General features: G+C 39.0%; 1 protein-coding gene across 1 annotated transcript in view; it reads right to left on the bottom strand.

Annotated features, from left to right (window-relative positions):
* Window positions 1-24575, bottom strand: part of ADAM10 (ADAM metallopeptidase domain 10) — a 157205-nt gene that overhangs the window by 75241 nt on the left and 57389 nt on the right. Inside the window, exon 3 of the mRNA XM_027851769.1 lies at window positions 5952-6070. Within this exon, the coding sequence (XP_027707570.1) occupies window positions 5952-6070 (119 nt within the window). The remainder of the gene's footprint in view (window positions 1-5951; window positions 6071-24575) is intronic.

The following is a 24575-nucleotide window of genomic DNA, read 5'->3' as shown; positions in this document are numbered from 1 at the left end:
TGATTTTCTTGTATCACTGTCATTTCTTTTCCCAATTTTTCCTCTACATCTCTTAGTTGATTCTTGTAAGCCTTTTTGAGCTACTCCTGGACTGGGGGGTGGGGGTGGGGGCCCAATTCACATTTTTCTTTGAGGTTTTAGATGTAACAGTTGTGACTTAACAAAATGTTGTCTGCTCATTTTTCTAGCCTATTTCTTGACTTTCAACCATATGCTACAGTGGAGCTCTGCTTTTGGGGTAGAGAGGGAACTGTCCCAAGCTTCAGGTTTTTGTGCAATTGTTTTCAGAGCTAATTCTGGAGACCTGTAAGTTTTCAGTTCTTCCGAGGTGGCTATTATCCTTTGTTTTCAAAGAGGATCAAAATGACATCACTATGCCAGAGTCAAGTTTTAGTGTGTACAACTGTAGCTGATCAGTCCAATGTGAGCTCTGAACGTTCTACCACAGGTCAGGAACAAATAGTCCTTTTGAACCTTTAAGTTGGATTCTCTAAGTCTGCATATCTTGTGTTTCTCTTGAGCTATCTCAATTCTACTTTGCTCACAGAGCACAGCACCTTCTCTGATGAGGGCACACCATGCTGAGCAGTCCTGTGCCAGTGTCTCTCATGCCACACAATCAATTCCAAAGTTCTTAAGAGAGCCCTTTGAGAGTGTCCTTGTATCACTTCTTCTGATGACCATGTGAACGCCTGCCCTGTATGAGTACTCCATAAAATAATCTTTTTGGAAAGTGTACATTTTGCATTCGAACAACGTGGCCAGCCCATCAGAATTGTGCTCTCTGAAGTAGAGTTTGAGTGCTTGGCAACTTAGTTCAAGAAAGGACCTCAGTGTCTGGTATCTTATCCTGCCCGGTGATCATCAGAATCTTCCTAAGACAACTCAAATAGAAGCAATTCAGTTTCCTGGCATTGCACTTACATACTGTCCAGGTTTCACAGGCACACAACAATGAGGTCAGCACTACCAAGGTGGTATGATCTAAGGACAGGTGTATTTACTACTCTCCTGGCCTGTGCTCTGGTCTGTGAGCAACCACAAGCACTCTTTTTCTACTCTGGAACTGTGACCAGGGTCCCAGCTCCCATGCACCTACAAGCTCTAGTGTGCTGGTACTCCTCCTTAACCTGGAACAGCCACCCAGGACAGCAGATCCCAGTATGGGAACTGCCCCTAGTGCCAGCAAAGACACTCCTGTAATCTCCTTCTGACCAGCTGTCCAACCGCCTTATTGACTGTGGGCTAAGTCTGGAAGCTGCCACTGCCACAACTGCTTCAGTTGCCCCAAAGGCCTGCTACTAGTTTGCTGGGGCATAGCCTGTGCTGGTGCAGGTTGCACTGAACTGCACTCCACTCTCACCCTGGTGCAATAGACCTTTCCTGCTGACCTTCTAAGTTGTCTTGGGCTAGAACACGGTTTCACTCCATTCTTTTGTGGGTTCTGCCACTCCAGAATTTGTTTTGAGGTATTATTTAAAGTTGGTTAGAGAAGAATTTGAAAGAGCACAGGTGAGTCCCTATTTTTTCTCCACCATCTTGGCTCCACCCCCAATCTAGGATTAACTGTCTTTCCATAATTTTCTTCCCTCATTCTTATTTCTTTACCCAACTTTTTCTCTACCACTCTTGATTTGGAAAAATATTTTTTAGCTCTTTCCAGGCATTTTTGTTGGGCTTGTGTCCAATTCACATTTTCCTCCTTTTAAGGTTGGTTTGTAGTTGTTTTGACATCATTGTTTTCTGAATTTGCATCTTGATCTTCCTTATCACCACAGTAGTTTTTTATGGCCAAATTGTTTTGTTTTGTTTTTGATTTTTGCGGTTTGCTCATTTTCCAGCCTATTTCTTGGCTTTGACCTTTAAATTAAAGTTGGACTATATTCCTGGAGTGGGGGGTGGGGGTGGGGGGGAGTGTCTGTCCCAAGCTTCACATTTTTTTCTCACTACTGTTTTCAGAACAAGTTCTGGCAATCTGGAAGCTTTTGGTGCTTCTAAGGTGGTATGATCTAAGGAGAGGTGTGGTCATGGCTCTTCTGGTCCGCACTCTGGTCCTTACCCAGGAAAGGCCTCTGACCCCTTGGGATTGCAATCCATACTACTTCTCTGGGTCCATGCTCCCTTGGGACTGGAAGTGATACTGTTCCTCAAGCCCCTGCTCCCTTCTGACTAAAAATGCTCCTCTCTGCCCTTGAACTGTGACCTAGAAGTGGGTATGGGCAATGGACTCGCCAAAGAGCATCTAGTCCTACATTCAGTGCAGCACAGTGTTCCCCTGTAATCTCTTTCTGGCAGGCTGTCAGAGCCCCTTACCATCTTCTGGATTGAGAGCTCCCAAAGCTGCTGCTGTTTGTCATTACTGCCCGGTCCCATCACTGGGGTTGCAACCACATGGGCTCCAGGACAGTCTATAACCCCCACCTCCGTGTCACAGATCTTTCCTTCTGACCTTCTAATTTGTCTCAGGCTAAAAGAATGTCTCACCCTAACCTTTTGTTGGCTCTGCTGCTCCATAATTCAATTTGAGATATTATTTTAAAGTTGTTTGGAAGGGAAAGTTGGGAGAGCTCAGCTGAGTGCTTCTCAACTCTACCATCATGGCTCTACCAACCCTTACATAAAATATCTAAGGAGATATTCAAAGTACAACTAAAACTATCAATTTGTCTCTCATGTTCATCATATGGCAAGTCACCTCTATTTCCAGGTATATCTTTCACTTGTGGGAAGTATGTCAATTATAGTGAAGTTCAGTTATTCCAACAGTATGTTGACTAATGTAAATCTTCTTTCAATGACTAAACTTCTAGTTCCTCACACTACTCAATTCTCAAAACCTATTTCCTCCAATCCCCTTGATCTTACTGTGGCCCACTTCCACTTCCATGATCAAGAATTCTGAAATGCCTTTATATGACTCAAAATCTCTTATTCGCTATCTCAATACCTTACTTCTCCTAAACTTCTTCATTCTCACTCTAACTTCTTGCTTGTTCTCTTGCTATACCATATACTCTCTTGCCAAACCTGACAAGCCCTTTAAGTTAACCAGTTCTACTCTACTCTCCAATATCTTATTTAATTCTGTTATACTCATGAAAGTTTACATTATCTAATCTCAAGTACATTTTCACAGTATACTTTTACTTTTTTACACAACACTTTTTTTTACACAATACTTTTACTTTTGCCTGATTACCTATCCTACTCCCAACAAAAGATTTTCTCTCTCTCAAACTTCCCATAGCTCTCTATCCTCTCCCTCAACTTAGCTGAGACTCTCTCTTTATCTGACTAATAAAGGAGCTCCTGAGCTCCCTTTTCTTCTCATCTCATCTTTAACAAAAGTTTAATAATGAGGTGCCTCTTCTCTTTGCCATCCCTTCAACATGTATCGTGGACACCATTTTCTATATACCTTCAGGCAAATGGCCCTAATAATATCCCCTTTCTCATTTATCTTACATCCCCATTAATTACTGGTTCCATCTCTGCTAGCCTACAAACTCATACACATCTCAACTCTTTAAAACTCACACTAGACTCTGATTCTTTAAAACTCTCACCAGACTCTATCATCTTTTTAAGCTATTATCCTATGTCTCTATTTCTTAAATGTCTTTCTTTCATTTTTGTAAAACCTCTGCAAACTAGCTTCTGACTTTATCATCAAATGAAACTTCTTTCCAAAGTTACCAATGATTTCTTAATTGCAAAATCTTTTCTAAAATATCATCCTTTTTGACCTATGTATGGCACTAGTCATTGCTGACCACTGTCTCCTCATTGCTATTCCCTCTGAGGGTTTTTTAGACACTCAGTCTCTCCTCCTGACTACTCTCAATCTCCATCGCTCCATCATGGACTCTCTTCTCTTTTTTTCTCTACAGTTTCTCATTTGGTGACCTTATCAACTGCCAAGGGTTTAATTATATCTCAATTCAGATGATTTCCCCAATCTTTATAATCAGCCATAGTGGCTCCTTATTACCTCAAGGATAAAACGTAAACTCTGTTCTTTGGCATTTCAAGTCCTTCACAGACTGTCTCTAAACTATTTTCTAACCTTACTACATATTACATACCTTCAGTGCAATCATCTATAGTCCCCAAAATTTCTGTCTTGCCATTTCCAACATGCAACACTTTATCTTCCATTTCTGACAGCACTGTCCTCAGTGCTTACAAAGTATTCTCTCCTCCCTTCCACCTCCTAGAATTCCTGATTTTCTTCAAGACTCTGCTCAAGTACTACCTTCTCCACAGTTTTACTTTTAATACCACTCCACCCAGTTGTTAGACTTTTCTCTCAAAGTTAATTTATGGAACAGCTCTGTACATACCTATAAATGTGTATATTATCTACCCCATTAGAATATGTTTTTAGAGGAAAGAAGATATTTTGCTTTTCTCTTAATCCCCAGCACCTAGTAGGTACTTAACAAATTCTTATCAATTGACTGAATGACCAATGTTATAAGTATAAACACTTAAGTTAATACTTATAGAGGAATCTTGTCTTTTCTGACACTATCATGGTGACTTCAGAAACAGAAGGAGGAAGCTGCACAGAGACTGAAGACCATTTTTGTATTTTCTTCTGTTTCATGAATTGCTGTGGCCCAAAAAAAACCTTAAATCACCTTGTGCTCAACCTACTGGTGATGGATGAGTCTTGGATACTTCACTAAGCTGATCCTCAGACAGCCTATACTCAAAGCTATTCCATTTGGTCATAACCTGCTAGAGTTTAAGCTCCACTGGCATATCCTTCAAGAACCCAGGGCCATCTCCACACCACAATGAGGCATAGGAGGACTGTTATGGCACAGATCTACCTAGACAAAACTATAAAGTTGCTTAAAGAATATAACAGACATTCAATTTAGTAAATAGTTCTGCTGTTTGTCAGAAAACGTAAATAAAGTAACAAACTCATTTTTCTGGCAGTGTCAGCCAATAATCAGAGAAGCACATTCCATACAAGTGAATTTTCAAAAAAATTAGAAAATAATAACAGTAATAATAATAATAATGCAACATTTTAAACATAAAAGGTAAGAAAAAAGAAAAAAAAGTTCAACCATTTTGAATTTAAAATCTCTTGAAAATCTATTGAAATTTCTCCTAGCCTAGACAGAGAATACAAAACATTAACTATTTTAATGACTCTGGGTCATCATTATGGACCTTTGTTATTATAACATAAAACAACACCCTCACGTCCACAGGACAATTAGGGTACATAAGACCCAAAAGTGAATGTTTAGCAATCAATTATTGCTGTTAAAGTTTGCCTGGCTCTTGAAGCATTCCACCTCTACTCCACTCCAATCTTTAATAAGTTTATTCGATGTCAATTTTTGCCAAAATTGATTCTGTCAATAATTATATTCTTAGAGTCTCAACTACGCATAAGGTCTAGAGACAATATTATACAGCCTTTGCAGCATCTTTTTTGGTTGATCAAAGAATTTTTGTTTTGACCTATTTCTGGATTTTTAACTATGTAATAGATATGAACTCTAGATATGTGAGATGCTACTGAATCTTTTTTAAAAGATCTGACTGCCAATTCTAGACTACAAAATTTAGAGACCCACTAGTTCAATGAAATAAGAGAAAGAAAATAAGTTTCCTAGCCTTCTATTGCAAGTCATCTAAAACTAAAAAGTATAGGGCTGAAATAAACTTTACAGACTAATTAGAACATTAAAACAGTGATTTCATAAAAAATAGAATAGGAATATATGTGTCTAAAAAGACGATAACATTCACATACAATTTAAATCTCTAGAGAATTTATATCACCTTTTCTGATACTTTTGTTCACATTTGCAGAAATATTTTTGTCCCTCTAAATGATTTTAAAAATTCATTTACCTGATAGTTTTTTTTTGGGGGGGGGGGCCGAGTACCCCTGCAGGGTGGAGAAAGAATGTTAAACTTACCATAAATGTGTCCAGTGTAAATATGAGAGGTATCATAATCAAGTACTTGATCTGACATTACTACTTTAAAGTCATCAGTGAAAAGGGATGTATCTCTCTTCATTCGTAAGTTGAAATGTCTGCAAAGTGAGGGGGGAAAGCTGAAATTAAGAAGATTCCCATTTCAAACAGTTACAAAAACTAGCAAAATATGGACTAAGTTACATAAATCTGCTCTTAGGTCTCTGCACCAGCTATTCTTTATGCAAAAATAAAATTATAAAATCTTATAGTGACAAAATTTTATGTGCTCTACTTAGTACTTGAATACAGGAACTTTCTGAGTCATATACAACTAAACTGTGGCTGTACCCCACACATAAGCAAGCCTTGCCTTCCCAATTCACCCCAATATCACATTAGACCAAATTATCCTGGGTCAGTGATACCTGACTGAGCCAACTGACCTAATTTCTCAACCTCACCAATTCTTTTTTTCCCCTTACTGTTTCAGGCGGCATAAGCCACATTGCTCAGTCTTTCATTATTCACAGCTAAGTAGTCTAAAATTTAAACATGTATGCTCTTTAAACTTCAGTCTCTCTCTGTCTCTCTCAGTGTAAAGAAGTGATAAAAGGATATAAACAAATACAATTGTAAACTATTAACAACCATATGAAATGATGCTCCAAATCACTAGTATGAAGAGAAATGTAAATCAAAACAACCCTGAGATCTCTCTTCAAACCCAAGCACATTGACTCTACATCTTTTGTCATATTTGCCAATGTCAGAGGAGTTGTGGAAGGCAAGCTACACTAATGCATTGCTGGTAGAACTGTGAATTGGCACAATACCAGAAAGCCATTTGGAACTAAGAAAATGAAGCACCATGTTCATACTCTTTGACCCAGAGATTCCACTACTAATATACTCCCCCCAAAAAGTAAGTGATCCCCCTAAAAAATTTTTTAAACTTTCCGTATAATCATAATATTTATACCTGCATCAGCACTTTCTGTGGTAGCAAAGATCTTGAAATAAAGTAAATACCTATCAATTTGAGAATGAAACAAGTAGCTACACACTCAGTGATTAGAGAACAAATTATGGTACATAAATGCAAAGGACTATTACTGTGTTGTGGGGAAAAAAAAAGACAAATATAAAGAATGCTTATAGAAGCATGGGAAGACTTACACAAACCGGTCATAGTGAAGAAAACACAGCCAGGAACAATATATACAATGACTACTAACAATGGAAATGGAAAGTACAACAACCATGAAAGAACTGAAGTTAAATGTTGCAAAATATGAAGAAACTTGTACTCAACGAAAAGATATGAGAAGACTTTACTACTTCCCTCCCCGGTCCCCTATTTTGCAGGAGTAAAGATCAGTAGATATGGAAAATCGCACATAATTCAATTTCTTTCTAATGTATGATCAGTTTTGCTTAATTTTTTCTTCTTTCTCTTGATTTTTATTCTTTATTTAAAAAATTCTTTGTAATAATAGATGGTTCTCTGAGAAGAGGAATGGATGTGGAAGGAAATCTAAATGACATAAAAGCAAAAAATAGCCCTAAAAATAAATGTTTAAAAAATTATAACCCTCTCTCTAAACTCTTCCAGTTATTTCTGGAAAATATTTCATCTTTACTCTACATTTGTTTGTTCTATTAGCGAGCCAAGAAACCACTATAACCCTGGTTAAAACAAAATGAAAGTCATTAGTTTAAAGTCAAATTAAATACAATTAATCATCTATTGATCAAAACAACTGAGGGAGAAAAACAGTTCAACAAGTATTTCTTTATATGCCAGAAAGTAAGCTAGATGCTAGGGATACAAAAGCCTAACTGCAATAGTCTTTGTCTTCAATTGGCATTCTAAACAAAGAAGACACTTACCCCCCTACATAGGTATGTACAAAATAAAAATTTTAGGGTTTTTTAGATAAGACATCTGATTTCCTTGGCACAAAGAATTCTTCTACCAATTCAGATATGTACTTACTCAACAACTAAAGGTTGTAGAGAACTGCCATGGTGATGGGGTACAGGCCCAAGCCCAGAACTTTGCTCCTTACCCCAAAAGAATTTAGGTCCCATTTATTTGAGGGAGAAATGATGGAGTAAGGGTCCAAGCCAAGACCTTTTCCCCTGACCTCAAAAAAGTATTTGGGTCTCATCCATCAATGGGACTCTCCTTGAACTCTCCTATTGAACAAGGAAGCCTCTAGTGTTCCCCTAAGGCTATAATCCTATCAACTGGCCTTTCACTACTGCCTATGCCCAATCTCCCAAATCTCTGTTGCCCTTAAGTTAGCCCAGCCTTCCGTTGTCTAATACCTCCCAAAGGCTCCCTGCCACTTCCCACCCGTGATCCTATCTAGACCCTATTTTACTTCCCAGTTACTCCTATCAAGGTCCTCCCTAGACCCCTCCTCCAGTCACCCCAAACTACTTGGCCACTCCTAGATCCCTCCTACAGTCTTTCTGTATATAAGGTCCATCTGGCCTCCATTAAGGTGCTGAGATTCTTAAAGTCTAGCCAATGCTCAGATTCTTAAAATCTGGCCATGGGTTGGAGACTCACTCAAGCCCTCTGGTCTTTACCAGCTTCAGAAATGTTTAGATTCCTTAAAAGGAATCTAAAGGGAGGGTGGGTGGGGGGAGAGCAGAAGCAGTAACCTGCTTGAGCTCTCCCTCAAACCCATCCAAATACCTGTAAAAATGGCTCTAAACAAATTCTAGAGAAGCAGAACCCTCAAAAAGACAGTGAAACAAATTTCCAGCCCAAGACAACTTAGATAGTTGATTGGAAAGGTCTGTTATGCCGGGCTGGGCCACACAGGCAGAGACCACGCCTCAGTGAACCTAGAACAGTCCTCAGGGGATTGAATCAAGAGGAGTTGTGACAGATTCTAGACTTCTCAACCCACAAACAGCAAAGACAACTTTGAAGGTCAGTAGGAAAGGTCTGTCAGACCACGGAGACAGAGGAGTTTTGTCAGGACTCAGTCTCGGCGCAGCCCCGGGGCAACAGCTGTTTCTGGAGGTACCGGCCCACACAGAGAGTGGGATCAAGCAGCTGATCAAAGGGGGATTGCAGGGATCTCTTTGCTGGCAATGAGACAGGATTCTCTAGCTTTGCCTGTGCTTAGATCTGGATTGCAGTTCTGGATGGTGGTCCTGAGGTGAAGAGAAGTGCTGGCGTGGTGGAGCTTGTGGTGGCAATAGAGAGGGAATCCTCCTCACAGTTTCAAGGCAGAAAAGAGTACTTGTGGTCACTCATAGACCAGAGCCCAGGCTAGAAAAGGAGTAAACACCTCGCCCTTGATCATACCACCTTGCAAGACCTGAAAATTTACAAGTCCCTAGAAGAATCTCTGAAAACAGCTGCACAAAACCCCTGAAGCTTGAGACAGTACATTCTCCACACAGGAAGCAGACCCCTACCTTAACAAAGAGTTTAAAACTCAAGTAATTGGAGACTTCTCAACCCATGAACACCAAAGACAACTTAGAAGGTCAGTGGGAAAAGTCTGTTACTGTGGTGAGAAAAGAAGCTAAATCTCAGCCACCCCGAGGGCAGTGGCTGGCTTCTGAGCTTCCGGCCCACAGACTGAAGGGGAATCAAGTGGCTGATCAGAGCGGGGTTGCAAGGATCTCTTTGCCAGGGCTGAGGCAGGAATCTCTTGCTTTACTGGTACTTGGATCTGGGTCACAGTTCTGAGGGGCGGTCCTGGGGCTAGGAGGAACGCTGGCGTGGTGGAGCTTGTTGTGGCGGTGGAGAGGAAACACCTCGCCCCTTATCATAGCACCTTGGAAGACCTGACACTTTTCAGGTCCCTAGAAGTATCTCTGAAAACACTGTACAAACCCCCAAAGCTTGGGACAGTACATTCTTCACACTGAAACAGACTCTTACCTTACCAAAGAGTTTAAAACTCAAGTAATTGGTTGGGATTATGAGCAAGCAGCACAAACACAGTCAGACTATATTATCTTACTTTGGTGACAAAGAAGATCAAAACATACAATGAGAAGAAGACAACAAAGTCAAAGCTCCTACATCCAAAACTTCCAAGAAAAATATGAATTAGTCCCAGGCCTTGGAAGAGCTCAAAAGGGATTCTGACAAACAAGTAAGAGAAGTAGAGGAAAAACTGGGAAGAGAAATGAGAGTGATAAAAGAAAATTATGAAAATCAAGTTAACAGCTTGCTAAAGGAAACTCAAAAAAATACTGAAGAAAAGAACACCTTAAAAAATAGCCTAATCCAAATGGCAAAAGAGGTCCAAAAAGCCAATGAAGAAAAGAATACCCTAAAGAGCAAAACTGGACAAATATAAGAGGAAGTCCAAAAGATTACTAAAGAAAATATTCCTTAAAAATTAGAATAGAGCAAATGGAAGCTAGTGACTTTATGAGAAATCAAGACACTGTAAAACAAATCCAAAAGAATGAAAAATTAGAAAACAATGTGAAATATCTCACTGGAAAAACAACTCAACTGGAAAACAGATCCAGGAGAGAGAATTTAAAAATCATTAGACTACCTGAAAGCCATGATCAAAAAAAGAGCCTAGATATCATCTTTCAAGAAATTATCAAGGAAAACTGCCCTGATATTTTAGAACCAGAGGGCAAAATAGAAATTGAAAGAATCCACCCATCTCCTCCTGAAAGAGATCCCCAAGGAAAACTCCTACGAATATTGTAGCCAAATTCCAGAGTTCCCAGTTCAAGGAGAAAATATTACAAGCAGCCAGAAAGAAACAATTCAAGTATTGTGGAAACACAATCAGGATAACACAAGATTTAGCTGCTTCTACATTAAGGGACCGCAGGGCATGGAATATAATATTCTGGAAGGCAAAGGAGACAGGATTACAACCAAGAATCACCTACCCAGCAAAACTGAGCATAATTCTTCAGGGGAAAAAACAGACATTCCATCAAATAGAGGACTTTCAAGCACTCTTAATGAAAAGACCAGAGCTAAATAGAAAATCTGACTTTCAAATACAGGACTCAAGAGAAGCATGAGAAGCATGAAAAGGTAAATAGGAAAGTGAAATCATAAGGGACTTACTAAAGTTGAACTGTTTACATTCCAACTTGGAAAGATGATATTTGTAACTCATAAAACTTTTGCCAATATTAGGGTAGTTGGTGGGGGAAAAATGCATGGATAGATAGATAGAGAGACAGATAGATAGATGGATAGATGGACAGATGGATGGATAGATAGATAGATAGATAGATAGATAGATAGATAGATAGATAGATAGATAGATAGATAGATAGATAAAGGGAGCAGGGTGAGCTGAAGATGAAGGGATGATACCTAAAAATAAAATTAAGGGGTGAGAGAGGATTATACTGGGAGAAGGAGAAAGGGAGATGTAGAATGGGATAAATTATTACATAAAACAGACAAGAAAAAGCTTTTACAGTGGAGGGGAAGTGGGAGAAGGTGAGAAGGAATAAGTAAATCTTATTCTCATCAGATTTGGCTTAAATTAAGGAGGGAATAATATGCACACTCACTTGGATATGGAAATCTATCTTACCCTACAGGAAAACAGGAGGGAAGGGGATAAGAGAGCAGGAAGATGATAGAGGGGAGGGCAGATTGGGGGAGGGGGTAATCAGAAGCAAACATCTCTGAGGAGGGACAGGATTAAAAGACAGAATAGAATAAACGGAGGGCAGGATAGGATGAAGGGAAATAGTTAGTTTTTCACAACACGACTAATATGAAAGTGTGTTGCATCACTATATGTGTATAACCTGTATCAAGTTGCTTGCCTTCTCAATGAGGGTGGGTGGGGAGGGAAGAAGGGAGAGAATAAGGAACCCAAAGTTTTAAAAACAAATGTTAAAAATTGTTTTTACATGCAACTAGGAAATAAGATATACAGGCAATGGGGTGCAGAAATCTATCCTGCCCTACAGGAAAATAGAAGGGGAAAGGGATAAGAGAAGGGGGGGTGGTGATAGAAGGGAGGGCAGATTAGGGGAAGGGGTATTCAGAATGTATACCATCTTGAGGTAGGGGGAGGGGCAAAATGAGGAAAGAATTTGGAACTCAAAATCTTGTGAAAGTGAATGCTGAAAACTAAAAGTAAATCAATTGATAAAAATTTAAAAAAAAAAAGTCTGGCCAATATGGCTGATCTTCAATAAACCTTGTCTTTGGCTGAAAGAAGGCTTAGGTCGAATTCATTTGGACAGGACCCACATGTCGTGATTATGGAATCCGAGCACTCCTAAACCTCAACAATGGGACACTGAGAGGTTAAATAACTTGCCAAGGATCACAACATCCAGGTTGTGTCAGATGCATGACTTCAACACAGTTCTTCTAATTTTTGGCAAGATCTCTATCTAATACATTATGCTACAATCCACAAAATATGCAAAACATATACTGGGAAATTGAGGGAAGGGAAGCAACTGTAGAAAACTGGGAAAGGTCTCATACAGTAGGTACAGAACGAGCTACGCTTTGAAGAAAACTAGGGATTCTTAAGTGAGGATTCTAGAAGTGAAGAAGTATACCTCCCTAATTTATTTGTAAAGGTGCAAGACTATGAATGTAGAATACTACATATGCTATTAAACATGGTTAGTGTACTGGTTAGCTAAACTACTCCCCTGTCTTTTTTCTGTATTTCTCAAAAGTGATGGAAGGAAGGAAGGAAACATTTATTAACTACCTAACTATGTGCCACGCACTGTGCTGAGTGCTTTACAAATATTATTTCATTTGATCCTTAAAACAATCCTGGAAGCTTGATATTATTATCCTCATTTTATGGTTGAGGAAACTGAGCAAAGGCTAAGTGACTTGCCCAAGGTGACATTAAGTGTCTGAGACTGGATGTGAACTCAAATCTTCCAGACCCAATGCCAAGTGTCTGCACTATCTGTTGCACCATTTAGCTGCCTCTTGCCAGGATGGCTCTCAGGATAGGGAAAGAGAGAATAAATGAAGTTGATGTAAAACCAAAAGAGGGAAAAAAAATCTAACAAAAATATACTTTTAGGTAAAATTGTTTTAAATGACTTGTCATTAGTAAAAGATAAAAATAAGCTTCAAAATTACCTCTAAAAGACATATACACCTTTTAATCATTAAGGCTCATATAGCAGAAGACACTCTATTTGTTCTTATTCATCTACTGAACCAATTATAGTAAAGTATTTCTACATATAAGGCACTGTGCAAGGTGCTAGAGAGTTTAAGATATTAATAGCTAATATTTATATGACCCTTAAAGTTTAATAAATTCTTTTATGTAAGATAAAAACGAAAAAGGCTTTGACCTCATGAAGCTTACATTCTATTCAAACATGTAAGTATAATGCATTCATTGTCCTAGACCCTGACCTCAAGGAATATCACATTCTTTATCTAATGGTTGCAAGTTAAATTAATTTAGAATTATGCATTATATTGTTAAATCCGATTATCTGAAATAAAAAGGAAACTGAGGACAAAGTTACAGAGTCATATACGATTTAATCTGTTAAGCTAGCATTTACATATCAAAACAGGTCACCTGACTCCTCAGAGATCTGAGAGGAGGAGTCATTTACAGAGATGGTTTTTATAACACAACAGAATTGAAAAAATGACAGGCATTTGTTTTGCACATAATTCAACTGGACAAGGCAGGTCACCTGACTAACTTCTCCCAGAACTTCTTGATTCTATGCCAGATATCTTTTCCTCCAGGTGGTACCTTTTGTAACCAGAAAGTATACTGAGAAAGAGGAACTTGTGGTCAGCGGTTAGCAGTTACCCCTCATCTTCCTTAGGACAGTCCATGACTACACTAAGACTAGAAAGAGGAACTTAGCCTCTGGGTAACCTTTCTCCAGCTGCCAGAAAGGGGGACTTAACCTCTGCTCAACCCCTCTTTTCTGCCAGAAAGGGAAATCTAGATTTTTAAAAGAGTAACCCCATGATTATTTTATTATGTCTTATTCTAAATTATCTGCTACTAAATGATAGTCTTCTCAATCTATCTATTCACTAAATCTATAGGTAACCTAGACTTAAAAGACTATGTTAATCTGGCTTATTTTAGGGCTAGCTCTTCCTAAAGAAGGGAGCTTAATCCTATAAAAAAACTAAAAGTAAACCAAAGTAATTTTTAAAATAGCTGATTTCTTTTTCAATATGGGCAGCTAGGTAGCGCAGTGGATAGAGCGCCAGGCCTGGAGTCAGGAAGACTCATCTTCTTGAGCTCAAATTTAGACTCAGACACTTACCTAGCTGTGTGACCCTGGACAAGTCACTTAAGCCTGTTTTACCTCAGTATCCTTATCTGTAAAATGAGTTGGAGCAGGAAATGGCAAATTATCCCAATATCTTTGCCAAGAAATCCCCAAATGGGGTCATAAAGAGTTGGACATAACTAAAACAAATAAACAACATGCTTTATATAGTTGCCTGTAATTATATAAGAACTAGTGAAATTTTCTATATCTATATTTTTAACATAAAAAAGGGGAAAAAATTACTTACCATCTAGCCTAATTCTAGATATGTGTTGCTAAGAAGTACTGAATGTCAGAGGGGACATGGTCAAACAGACCTTGAAAATCATCTACTTCACTCTCTAATTTTACAGTTAGGAAAAAAATGAAATACAGAAAGGTCTGAGACTAAGCATACAGGGCAGTTAATAAATACTGCTGAAGTAAGTTAATATTTGAACGGTTCATAATCTGGCCCCATTCCACCTATCCTCAATACTATTTTCTACCACTCTTCAACATGAACCCAGTCATACTGCTTCCCTCACCACTCTTCAAATATATCATTTTTTGTCCATCTGACTGGAATGCCTAACCATGTTTTCTCTAGCCATCATTCAAAGCCCAGTTCAAGTCAAATCATAAAATATTCAAAGCCTATAACCATTTCATGCTTCTCTAACCTTCTTCTCTAAGAGTCATACTGGCTAAATATTCACTTATTACCTAAAATACTTATTTTGTAATCAATCAATTATATGCTATCTTTTCATAGGTTTGATACTGCTATGTCATTATTATCTTGTAATGCCTATCTGCCTAATTATAATGAAAGTTCTTTGAAAGGCTGAGATTATGTCTTATATTTTCCTACAAACTTTAAGGTAGTACACTTACAGGATACTCTGGGAACAGATCACAACCTAGGAATTAGTAGAGAAGTCCTAGGGAGTTGTCTTAGGCAACAAAGGTTAAGTGACTTAATCACTGGCATGTACTACTACATATTTAAAGGGCAGGATTTGTACCTAAGTCTTTCTGACTTCAAGTTCAAGGCTCTTACACTATGCCACTTCCATGATGGTCAACTAATATTTAGTAAATATTTGCTGAATAAGTGAACCAACAAGGTAATAATGGATATTAAATAAAGTTGCTAATTAACTAGCTTTTTCTTGTAATTAAGCCAAATATTATCAATAGCAAGACAGACTGAAATGAAAATTAGAAAGCTAAGAGGGAAATATAGGAACCCAAGTTTTATTTTATGAAAAATTTGACAATGCAAAATACAACAAAATCTAATACTAAAATTCTATTGTAACTGTTAATCTGACAGGTTTGATGATGATTAGGAAAAGTAGCTTAAGGACAGCAGTAAAACACCACCTAACAGAACAAATGCTAATGTAAAATCACAAATGGAAATCCATTGAATCTTTATAAATCACAAGGCTCATTTTCCCTATTACCTCATCTTTATATTTCACATGTCAGAGGCTGACTTTGCAGTTACGATTTTAAGAATACAATTTTTACAGGAGCATTAAATCTAGAGCTAAAAGAGACCTCAGAGGCCGGGTAGTCCAGCTACCTCACTTTACAGATGAAAAAGCCAAGGCCCATGGAAACAGTCTTTTAAAACTGGTACACCTGGGCAGCGAGGCGTGGTGAAGCAGTCAAAGAAATACAAAATTAGTGCATCCCAGTGGGAAACGAGGAGGTGTCTCTCATCTCCCCGCTTTACCCATACCCTAAGAAGTGTATCGAGCTCCATTTTCCAGTCAGAGGGACAGAGGATACCAATGAGATGTGAGTACCTAGGTAGATTGGATCTTGCAAGATGATGAGATTTCCCAAAGATGAGTTTACTGGAAGCATGGTAAAGAAGTCAAAAAGTCCAAAACAAGTGTGCTGTCAGTTTCAAGGTGTCGAGAGTTGCTCCTTTTCACATATAGCTTCTACAGAGCAAAGACCAAAGATGATTCAGAAAAAATCTCTCAGACCTTATTGTCTCCAAAGCCTATGGTAAGATGTTCAATTTGCCTTCACGTGGTAGTAATGTGAAACAGTTTGAACTGGCCACCTACTCCTTCCTCAAGAGATGAACACAGATTGAAATGGCTTCTCTCCCAGGAGAATGATCTTACCTGAGGTCAACCTCAAAAGCACAGAACTCAAAAAAGGCACACAAACATGCACAAATGAAGGTATGAAAGGAATCCTAGGATAGTATTGCTGGCAACTGTGACAAGTGTCGAATACATAGTACTTAGACTGCAAAACTCGTTATGGAATGTCAGAATGGGGGATGAGAAAATGATTACCAATAAAGATTTCCATCTTCTTCCACTGAGTTTTATTCCTTGGCTGTTAATTGGTTTATATGGGAAAGAGACAACATATGGAATTCAACATATATAACACAGAAGGGACCTATCATGCCATGGGCTACTGAACTTACCCATTCAACTATCTACTCTCTGCTACTTCTTGTTATGTGATCAAAACGACATATACCGCTTTACTCCTCATCTCCTACACTGAAGGAGTATTTCCCAACTACTTTGTGACAATTCACTCAATCCCTCAGTACCTCATTTTATTTATTTGTAAAATAAGGGAGTTATTCTAGATAACTATGGTCCCTTCAAGTTTTAAAATGATCTGAATTGTTTATGATCTTATCATCTCAAAAGCTCAGAATAAGTTAATTATATGTTAATTTTGTGTTTGAAAGATAAACTCATACATTTTAGTTCAAAATTATCAATTACACAAAAATACACTACCTGGAAAAGACCCGGAGATTTTAGTTGGCTATGACAAAATGAACTAATATTGTGGTTACTAAAAAAAGCTAATAAAATCTCAGAAATGCATTAAAAACAATGCCCCAAAGTTGCAAATTAGTCCAATCATTCTGTTTTGTTTTTTGTTTGTTGGTGAGGCAATTGGGGTTAAGTGACTTGCCCAGGATCACACAGCTAGTAAGTGTTATGTGACTGAGGCCACATTAGAACTCAGGTCCTCCTGACTCCAGGGCCGGTGTTCTATCCACTGCGCCACCTAGCTGCCCCTTAAATCATCCCATTTGCTCCAAGGAGCAATTCTATCCCTTTTGGGGGGGGGCCCCCAAGGCAATCAGGGTTAAGTGACTTGTCCAGGGTCACACAGCTAGTAAGTGTAAAGTGTCTGAAGTCGGATTTGAACTCAGGTCCTCCTGACTCGAGGGCCAGAGCTCTATCCACTGCGCCATCTAGCTGCCCTCTCCAATCATTCTGAAAAGCAATTGGAAACTACTCCAAAAAAGTCACTGAACTTCATACTTTTTGACCCAGCACTACTACTACTAGATCCATAACTCACATAGACAAAGAAAAAGGAAAAAGACGGGGGCAACTAGGTGGCACAGTGGATAGAGCACCAGCCCTGAAGTCAGGAAGACCTGAATTCAAATCTGGCCTCAGACCAAACACTTGACACTTATTAGCTGTGTGACCCTGGGCAAGTCACTTAACCCCAATTGCCTAAAAAAAAAAAAAGAAAAAAGGAAAAAGACCCATACATACAAAAAATATTTATAGTAGCTCTTTTTGTTTGAGCCAAAAATTGGAAACTATGGGGGTACCTATTGATTGGATAATATCTGAACAAATTATGGTATATGAATGTAATAGAATACTACAATGTGTTAGAAATGACAAAAGGAATAGTTTTAAGCGAAACTTTGAAAGACTTCTATGAACCGATGCCAAATGAAATGAGTAAAACCAGAAAAACAGTTTATACAACAATGTAAAGCAAACAGCTTTGAAAAACTTAAAAACTCTGACTGACACAAAACCAATCATGATTCCAAAGCACAATTGATGAATATACTACCTGACAGAGAGATGAAGAATGAGACATACATTTTTATACGTGACCTATGTTGGAATTAGTTTTGTTTGACTATACATATTCATTACAAGGGTTTCTTAGGGTTTTTGCTCTCAATGGGGTGGAGAAAGAAAACAAATACTTGTTAAAAGAAAATAAAATTAAACTGAGAACTGGGGAAAAAAAATTGAGTCCAAATCAAGAGATAATAGCTTAACTCTTTGATGGTCACATCCCATGTACAGCACCATGGTATACAAAAGTGAATACCTTTTTAGAGACACATCAAAATCTGGCCATAGAATGAGATGTAAATGACATGACACATGTAAATGACAACAGCTCTAATGTGCCCCACTGATATTCATGAAATGTAAGAACCAGGGAAGGTCTTCAAGAGCATCAAGGGTGAATTTACAGAAAAGCAACTACAAAAATATCAAAGGAATATCAAATTAAGTTAGACAGGTTTAATTTGTACCAGTGGGGGGAGAGACTAGAGGAAGGTGTCTAAGACCACAAACTTTATCTAAAGAACTCTCATATAGTACAGGGAGAAGACATTGTGTTAGATTTAGAGGGGCAAGCTTCAAAAAAAGTCAGAACTCAGCTCAATCAGCAAGCATTTACACCTACTACATGCCAAGCACTGTGCTAGGGGCTGGGAATCAGTTATATTGCAAGTTGTCCATCAACCCACTTATGACTTCAAACGTATCTCTACTCAATCTAGACTCTATGGTCAGTAATTTCAAAAATGCTTTACACAGGCTAAAATTCCCATATTCTCTTGTCTCTGGAAGTAATCGAGTAGAGGATAGATGACCATATGTCAGTATGAAGTGGAAATGTTTACGATGGGTATGAAGATTGGCCTACATGATTTCTAAGGTCCCTCCAATTAATATATTGCATGATTTCACTAAACAGAAATTTCTCCAAGTTACTTTTGCTACTGGTGTTAAGTAAATATAAAGCTGACCTTTGTATACTCAGAATAAAAATAATTTCCTACACCAAGACTACATAGTCTTATAAAAAAAGAAGTCTATTTTCTATACAAACAGTTCCTGGTTTATATAAATTTGCATTACACAAATCTGACTTTATGTAAAGAATTTTGAAAGAAATCCACACCCCCCCCCAAAAAAAAACACCACCTATGTGAACTCTATTACACAGTACCATGAGTACTGTGCTCTCTCTCTCCACTCCTGTCTCTGAGGTCCTCACTCTGCAGCCTCTTACCCACCCCCACCAAAAGAAAAAAAAAAAAATCCTCCAAGTGAAAGCAGAAGAGACTTGCTGACTCCTACACCCTGATTTCTACTTCATAGGGGCTTGGTTTGACACTTCCAAGGAGACCTTTCCCCTGTGTCTGTGCTCAGGTACCTCAAGTCTGTCCCTGGTCCCAAGACCCTGCTTGTTGCCCTTCCTCTCCTGCCTGTGTCGGTGGTGGTACCCTTCCATGTGTCTGCAAACTTCTTCCTCTCAGTTTTGGCCAGGCCCCCACGATGGTTCTAGCCCTGTGTGGTCCTCCGGCTCTTCTTTCTCTGCCTCACCCTAGCCATGAGTTCTTTCCTACCTTTCTCCCTCCTTTCCCTACATCCAGGCAAATTTGCACCACGTAAAAACTTCTTTACATAGAGATCTTAAGAATGGTCCACTAATATAAAGTGAGAACTGTCTGTACTTAAAAATCCTTCTCCCAGGCAGCTAGGTGGTACAGTGAATAGAGCTCTGGCCTTGGAGTCAGGAGGACCCGAGTTCAAACCCAGCCTCAGACACTCAACACTTAAAAAAAAAAAGCAAAAAAAAAAATCCTTCTCTCTCTACCTTTGACAATACAGTCAGGATTAAGAAGAAAACAGCAGACAATTTAAAACAAATAAAACTATGCTATAAATCCCTTAAATACCACATACCACATACCACATAAATTCAATAAAAGGCCTTCTAGAAAAAAAATTTTCAGGAAAAATGTCAATGGAAAGGTTCACAGAAAGGCAGAAAATGTTATTCTAGGCAAAATGTAAAATGACTAGTTAGGCACTGTCTCTCATTGTGCCCCAGCTCTTTATCATTAACTGTTTATAATATATCAGTTAAAACTTAGTAGATCCACCTCTATTCCTTGACTGAAGTTTAGTTTTCCCCAATTAATATTTTCCCCTGATCCCCACTAAAGTAGATACCACCCATCCAATTTAACCCAATTCATCAGATGGAGTATAAAAGTTGGCAAACTCTGCCCCAATGAAGGTTCTAAGTCACTGTTCCACCATTTCAACAGTTTTTCTCTTTTCTGAAACTCATACCACCAGTTTAGCCAACTGCTTTCACAGCTTCAGCCCTGGAGTCTGCTTGCCTCTAAGGACACTGTTCACCTTCCTCCCGGACTATGACATCTGGTTCACAGGCCTCCTCTCCATTCTCACCCCACAGCGTCAAACTGATTTCAATACCTGTGTTTGTGCCAGTACCCTAGGTTTCACAGTTCTTTGAAAAACTCCTCAAATCTGACCTCCATCTCCATTCTACTTTGCTATCTAGAACGAATCAACAAATAAGCGTTTTATTAAACACCTACTAAAATTCAAAGGGAAGATCAAATGAGTTAACAAATGTGAAGCACTTTGCAAACCCTAACGCACTGTTTGCTTGCTTATTGTTACTGTCATTATTATTATGAACTAATCACTAAGAATATAAAATAAAATCAAGACAATCTTTGCAGCCCAAGAGTTTTTGTTCTACTGGAGAAATAAAAACATATGCACAAGTAAATATAAGACATATGAAAAATAAGACACATGAAGAAGCAAGGTGGGAGAGGAGAGTAACACTACTAACTGGGATGAATTATCATAGACAGGTCTAGTTCTAGATCCAAATCTAGAAGTAATCTTAAAAGACATCTAGTCCAATTCCATCATTTTGCAGATGAAAAAATTAAGACCCAGGGAAGTTAAGTGACTTGCCCAAAGTAATACATGTGAGGAATGCTAACAGTTTGGTTCCCACACAACTGATAAGAAAAGAGGACAGGGGGAGACTAGGTTATTGAGTAACTGATTTCTTGGTTTATTGGTTTACACAAATATGTAAACAAGATAAGGGAGCGAATGGGATAATAGAGGGTGAAGCCCCTTCAGGGGAATGAACCAACCCCACCTCAGTTACTTTTCATACTTATGACTGTTGCGAGACTGCACCCAGATGCCTTGCAGCACATTCTGGCTAAACCAGATGTTCCATGTGGCTAAACCAGATGTTCTGGTTGTGCAAAGAGACCACTCCCCTCTAAGTTGTTTCGAACTTCCTTCTGTAGAAGTTAGAATTCCGCGAATAGATTGTGCCTTTAATATACCCAGCCAATGGGTTGAGGGGAAAGGGGTTAGGGTGGGGACATTGCGGATAGGGTCTCTATATTCTGCTTTACAAGACACTCAGACGCACACCCTGGCTGGAGCCATCTTGAGTGAACGCTGGGTGTGTCCTTTCTCATGAGAAAGCAATAAAACTCCTTTTTGCCTTTCTGAAGAAAAAGTCTCTGATTTGATTATTTTGGGGGTCACAAACACCCCCCACACACAGATATTAAGTGTCAGAAGCAGAATACAAACCCAGATCCTTCAACTCTAGAGCCAGTGTTCTTTCCACTGTACCATGCCACCTACTCTAGGGAATCTTGCTGAAGTTTTCAAATAGTACTTGAAGAAAATTATCCTCAAACAAAATTAGAAGCTCCAAAAGGTAAAGGAAAGGAAAGAAAATATTTCAGGTGTAAGGAACAGCCAGCCTATGCAAAGGCACAGAGACAAAAGATAGAATACCATCCTGAAGAATAGCAAATGGGGGGCAGCCAGGTGGCGCAGTGGATAGAGCACCGCCCCTGGAGTACCTGAGTTCAAATCCGTCCTCAGACACATAACACTTACTAGCTGTGTGACTCTGGGCAAGTCACTTAACCCCAACTGCCTCACCAAAAAAAAAAACAAAAAACAAAGAATAGCAAATGGACCAATCTGATATAGAATATAGAGTATGTGATCAGCCAGAAATCTGGCTATGGTTGGATAGTGAGGGGCTTTAGTTTAAATGTCAAGAGGAGTCTGTATTTTAATCTTGGAAGCAATTAGGATCTTCTTGAGCAGGGGAGCAACACAGTTAGACCTACACTTTAGAAGCCTATATAACTGTTCTCCAGTTATTGTTTCCTGTTTCAAAGTCATGTTTTTCAATGAAACACTCCCTTGGGAACAAGATTGTAAAAACACAAGATCACAGATCTAAAGCTGGAAGGCACCACAGAGGCCATCTAGTTCAACTCTTTCATTTTAAAATGAGTAAACTGATGCCCTAGGCAGCTGTAATCTACCGGAGGTTAAATAAGAAAAAAAGCACCAGGTGCCTCCCCAAGAGATTTTTGCTTTTTTGTTAGTATCTCAAGTGCTTAGCACATAGTAAGCATTTCATAAATGTGCTTCCATTCAGAAATAAGTTGTCTTCAAAAAGTTGTCCCTATGTACTTTGAATTGTATCACTAGAAACCATTCCAACCTCAAGCCCCTGAACTTTGGAACTTTCTTGAACACAGTAACCTATGACTTTCACCTATCTTACTCTCTTACTCCTAGTACATCTATTCTTTAGTTTGATTAAGATCTGCTTTCAACTTCACTTGCCTTAACAATGCTCAGTCTCAACCGCAGCCCAATCAACAACATTCTAATTCTAAAACCCTTAAGCATCACTAAATGTTCTTTTCCTCTTGTTCATTCACATGCACCTTGCCAGATCTCAGTATTAACAGAACCCTATTATCTGCCTTCTCTTTTAGAAAGTCATGGAACCCCTCAGATCAAAACCACTACATATTATCATTATCCTCACAGCTACTGGGAAATCTTTGTTATCTCTAGTTCACCCCCATTATATTCTCCAAAGTAATTAATTCAAACCTTCTATACTCCTCAGGTCTTCCAAGCTATTTTCTCACCCTGCAATTCAACAATACAATTCATTACTTATATAGATGCCCTACCCATGTGAGCTACTTTTCCTTTCTTCCCCTTCATCTAAACATTTCTCCCAATCTTTAACCACCTCTTTCTCTTTATGTCCTGTCTCTGAAGAAGTGTTTTTCCTCATTTCTAATACTGGTAATTCCTCACACTTCATCAGTACCTTCTGCACCTCTTACTAGAGGGCAAAAACTATATACTCCTCAACCTCCATTTAAGGTGCATTCCTTGTAAACTTCTTTGACTTCTCTACAATGCACTTGTACCCTGGTACCTTCCCCACCTTCTCCCTCTCCCGCTTCTCATTTTTCTTTTGAGTGCTGGCTTCCTCTAAAACTGTAAACTCTTTCGGGGCATTTCCCCAGTTGATTAGCACAGGGCCTGGCACACAGTAGGCACTTAATAAATGTTTACTGACTATTAGCAATACTGACTTCTGCCCTTTTCCCCCACTGATGCTCTCAATTCCAATTCTACCCACACCTTCCTTTCTTTCTTCATCAATTCTGCCCTCTCTTGTATCTTCTATCTCTCTGCTGACTGGATCTCTTTTGCTATAACCATGATTGAGTCTCCATAACTTGTTTAACAAAAAAAAATAAATTCCCTACTGACAGGGTTGGAATCTGGGCCCCAGAAAGGAAAAACCCTGGACTTTCCCACATGGCCAAATCTCTGGCGTTCCCCTGAGGCTATAATCCCATCATCAACTGGCCTTTCATTGTGGGTACACCCAATCTCCCCTCCATTGTCTTACCTCCCTATGGCCCCTGGCCATTTCCCACTCTTAATCCTAGCTAGGCTCCATTCTCCCTTGGCCATGAGGTCCAAGACCAAGGAGTTCTGTTCATCCCAGCTTACTAGCCACTCCCATCCAGATCTCCTTAGGCCCTTCCTCCTATCACCCCAAATTACTTGGCCACTCCTAGATCCCTCCCACTGTCTTTCTGTATATAAGGCCCATCTTGTCTCCATTAAGATGCTGAGATTCCTAAAATCTAGCCAAGGCTTAGATTCTTAGAATCTAGCCACTGCTTACTCAAGTTCAGACCCCTTAAGAGTCTGCCCAATATGATGGATGTTCTAATAAACCTTGTCTTTGGCTGAAAGAAGGCTTGGGTCGAATTCTTTCGGGCAGGACCCGCATGTTGTGATTCTGGGGTCCCAGCACCCCTGAACCCCTAAACCGCATCACTACCATATTATTATGCTCATTTCCTTTAGTAGCAACCTTTACCAACTTTCTTGAAAACATAGTCTTCATTCTATCCACTGTACTAAAGCTACACTAGGCAAAGGAAGACGAATAGTAGACAAATTCAGTGGCCTTTTTCATTCATCTCTGAACTTTCAGTTGCAATCAGTGTTTAATCACACATTGCTTCTAAAGATTTGCACCTATACTGGCCTAATTCTACTCCTCCTATTTCACTTTGTCTCCCTCATTGACTGC

Source organism: Vombatus ursinus, unplaced genomic scaffold (genome assembly GCF_900497805.2).
Source record: "Vombatus ursinus unplaced genomic scaffold, bare-nosed wombat genome assembly UNPS02009205.1, whole genome shotgun sequence".
In the NCBI taxonomy this organism is placed as follows: Eukaryota; Metazoa; Chordata; class Mammalia; order Diprotodontia; family Vombatidae; genus Vombatus; species Vombatus ursinus.
Note: the sequence above shows the minus strand (reverse complement) of the source record. Positions and strands in the feature narration are given on the sequence as shown.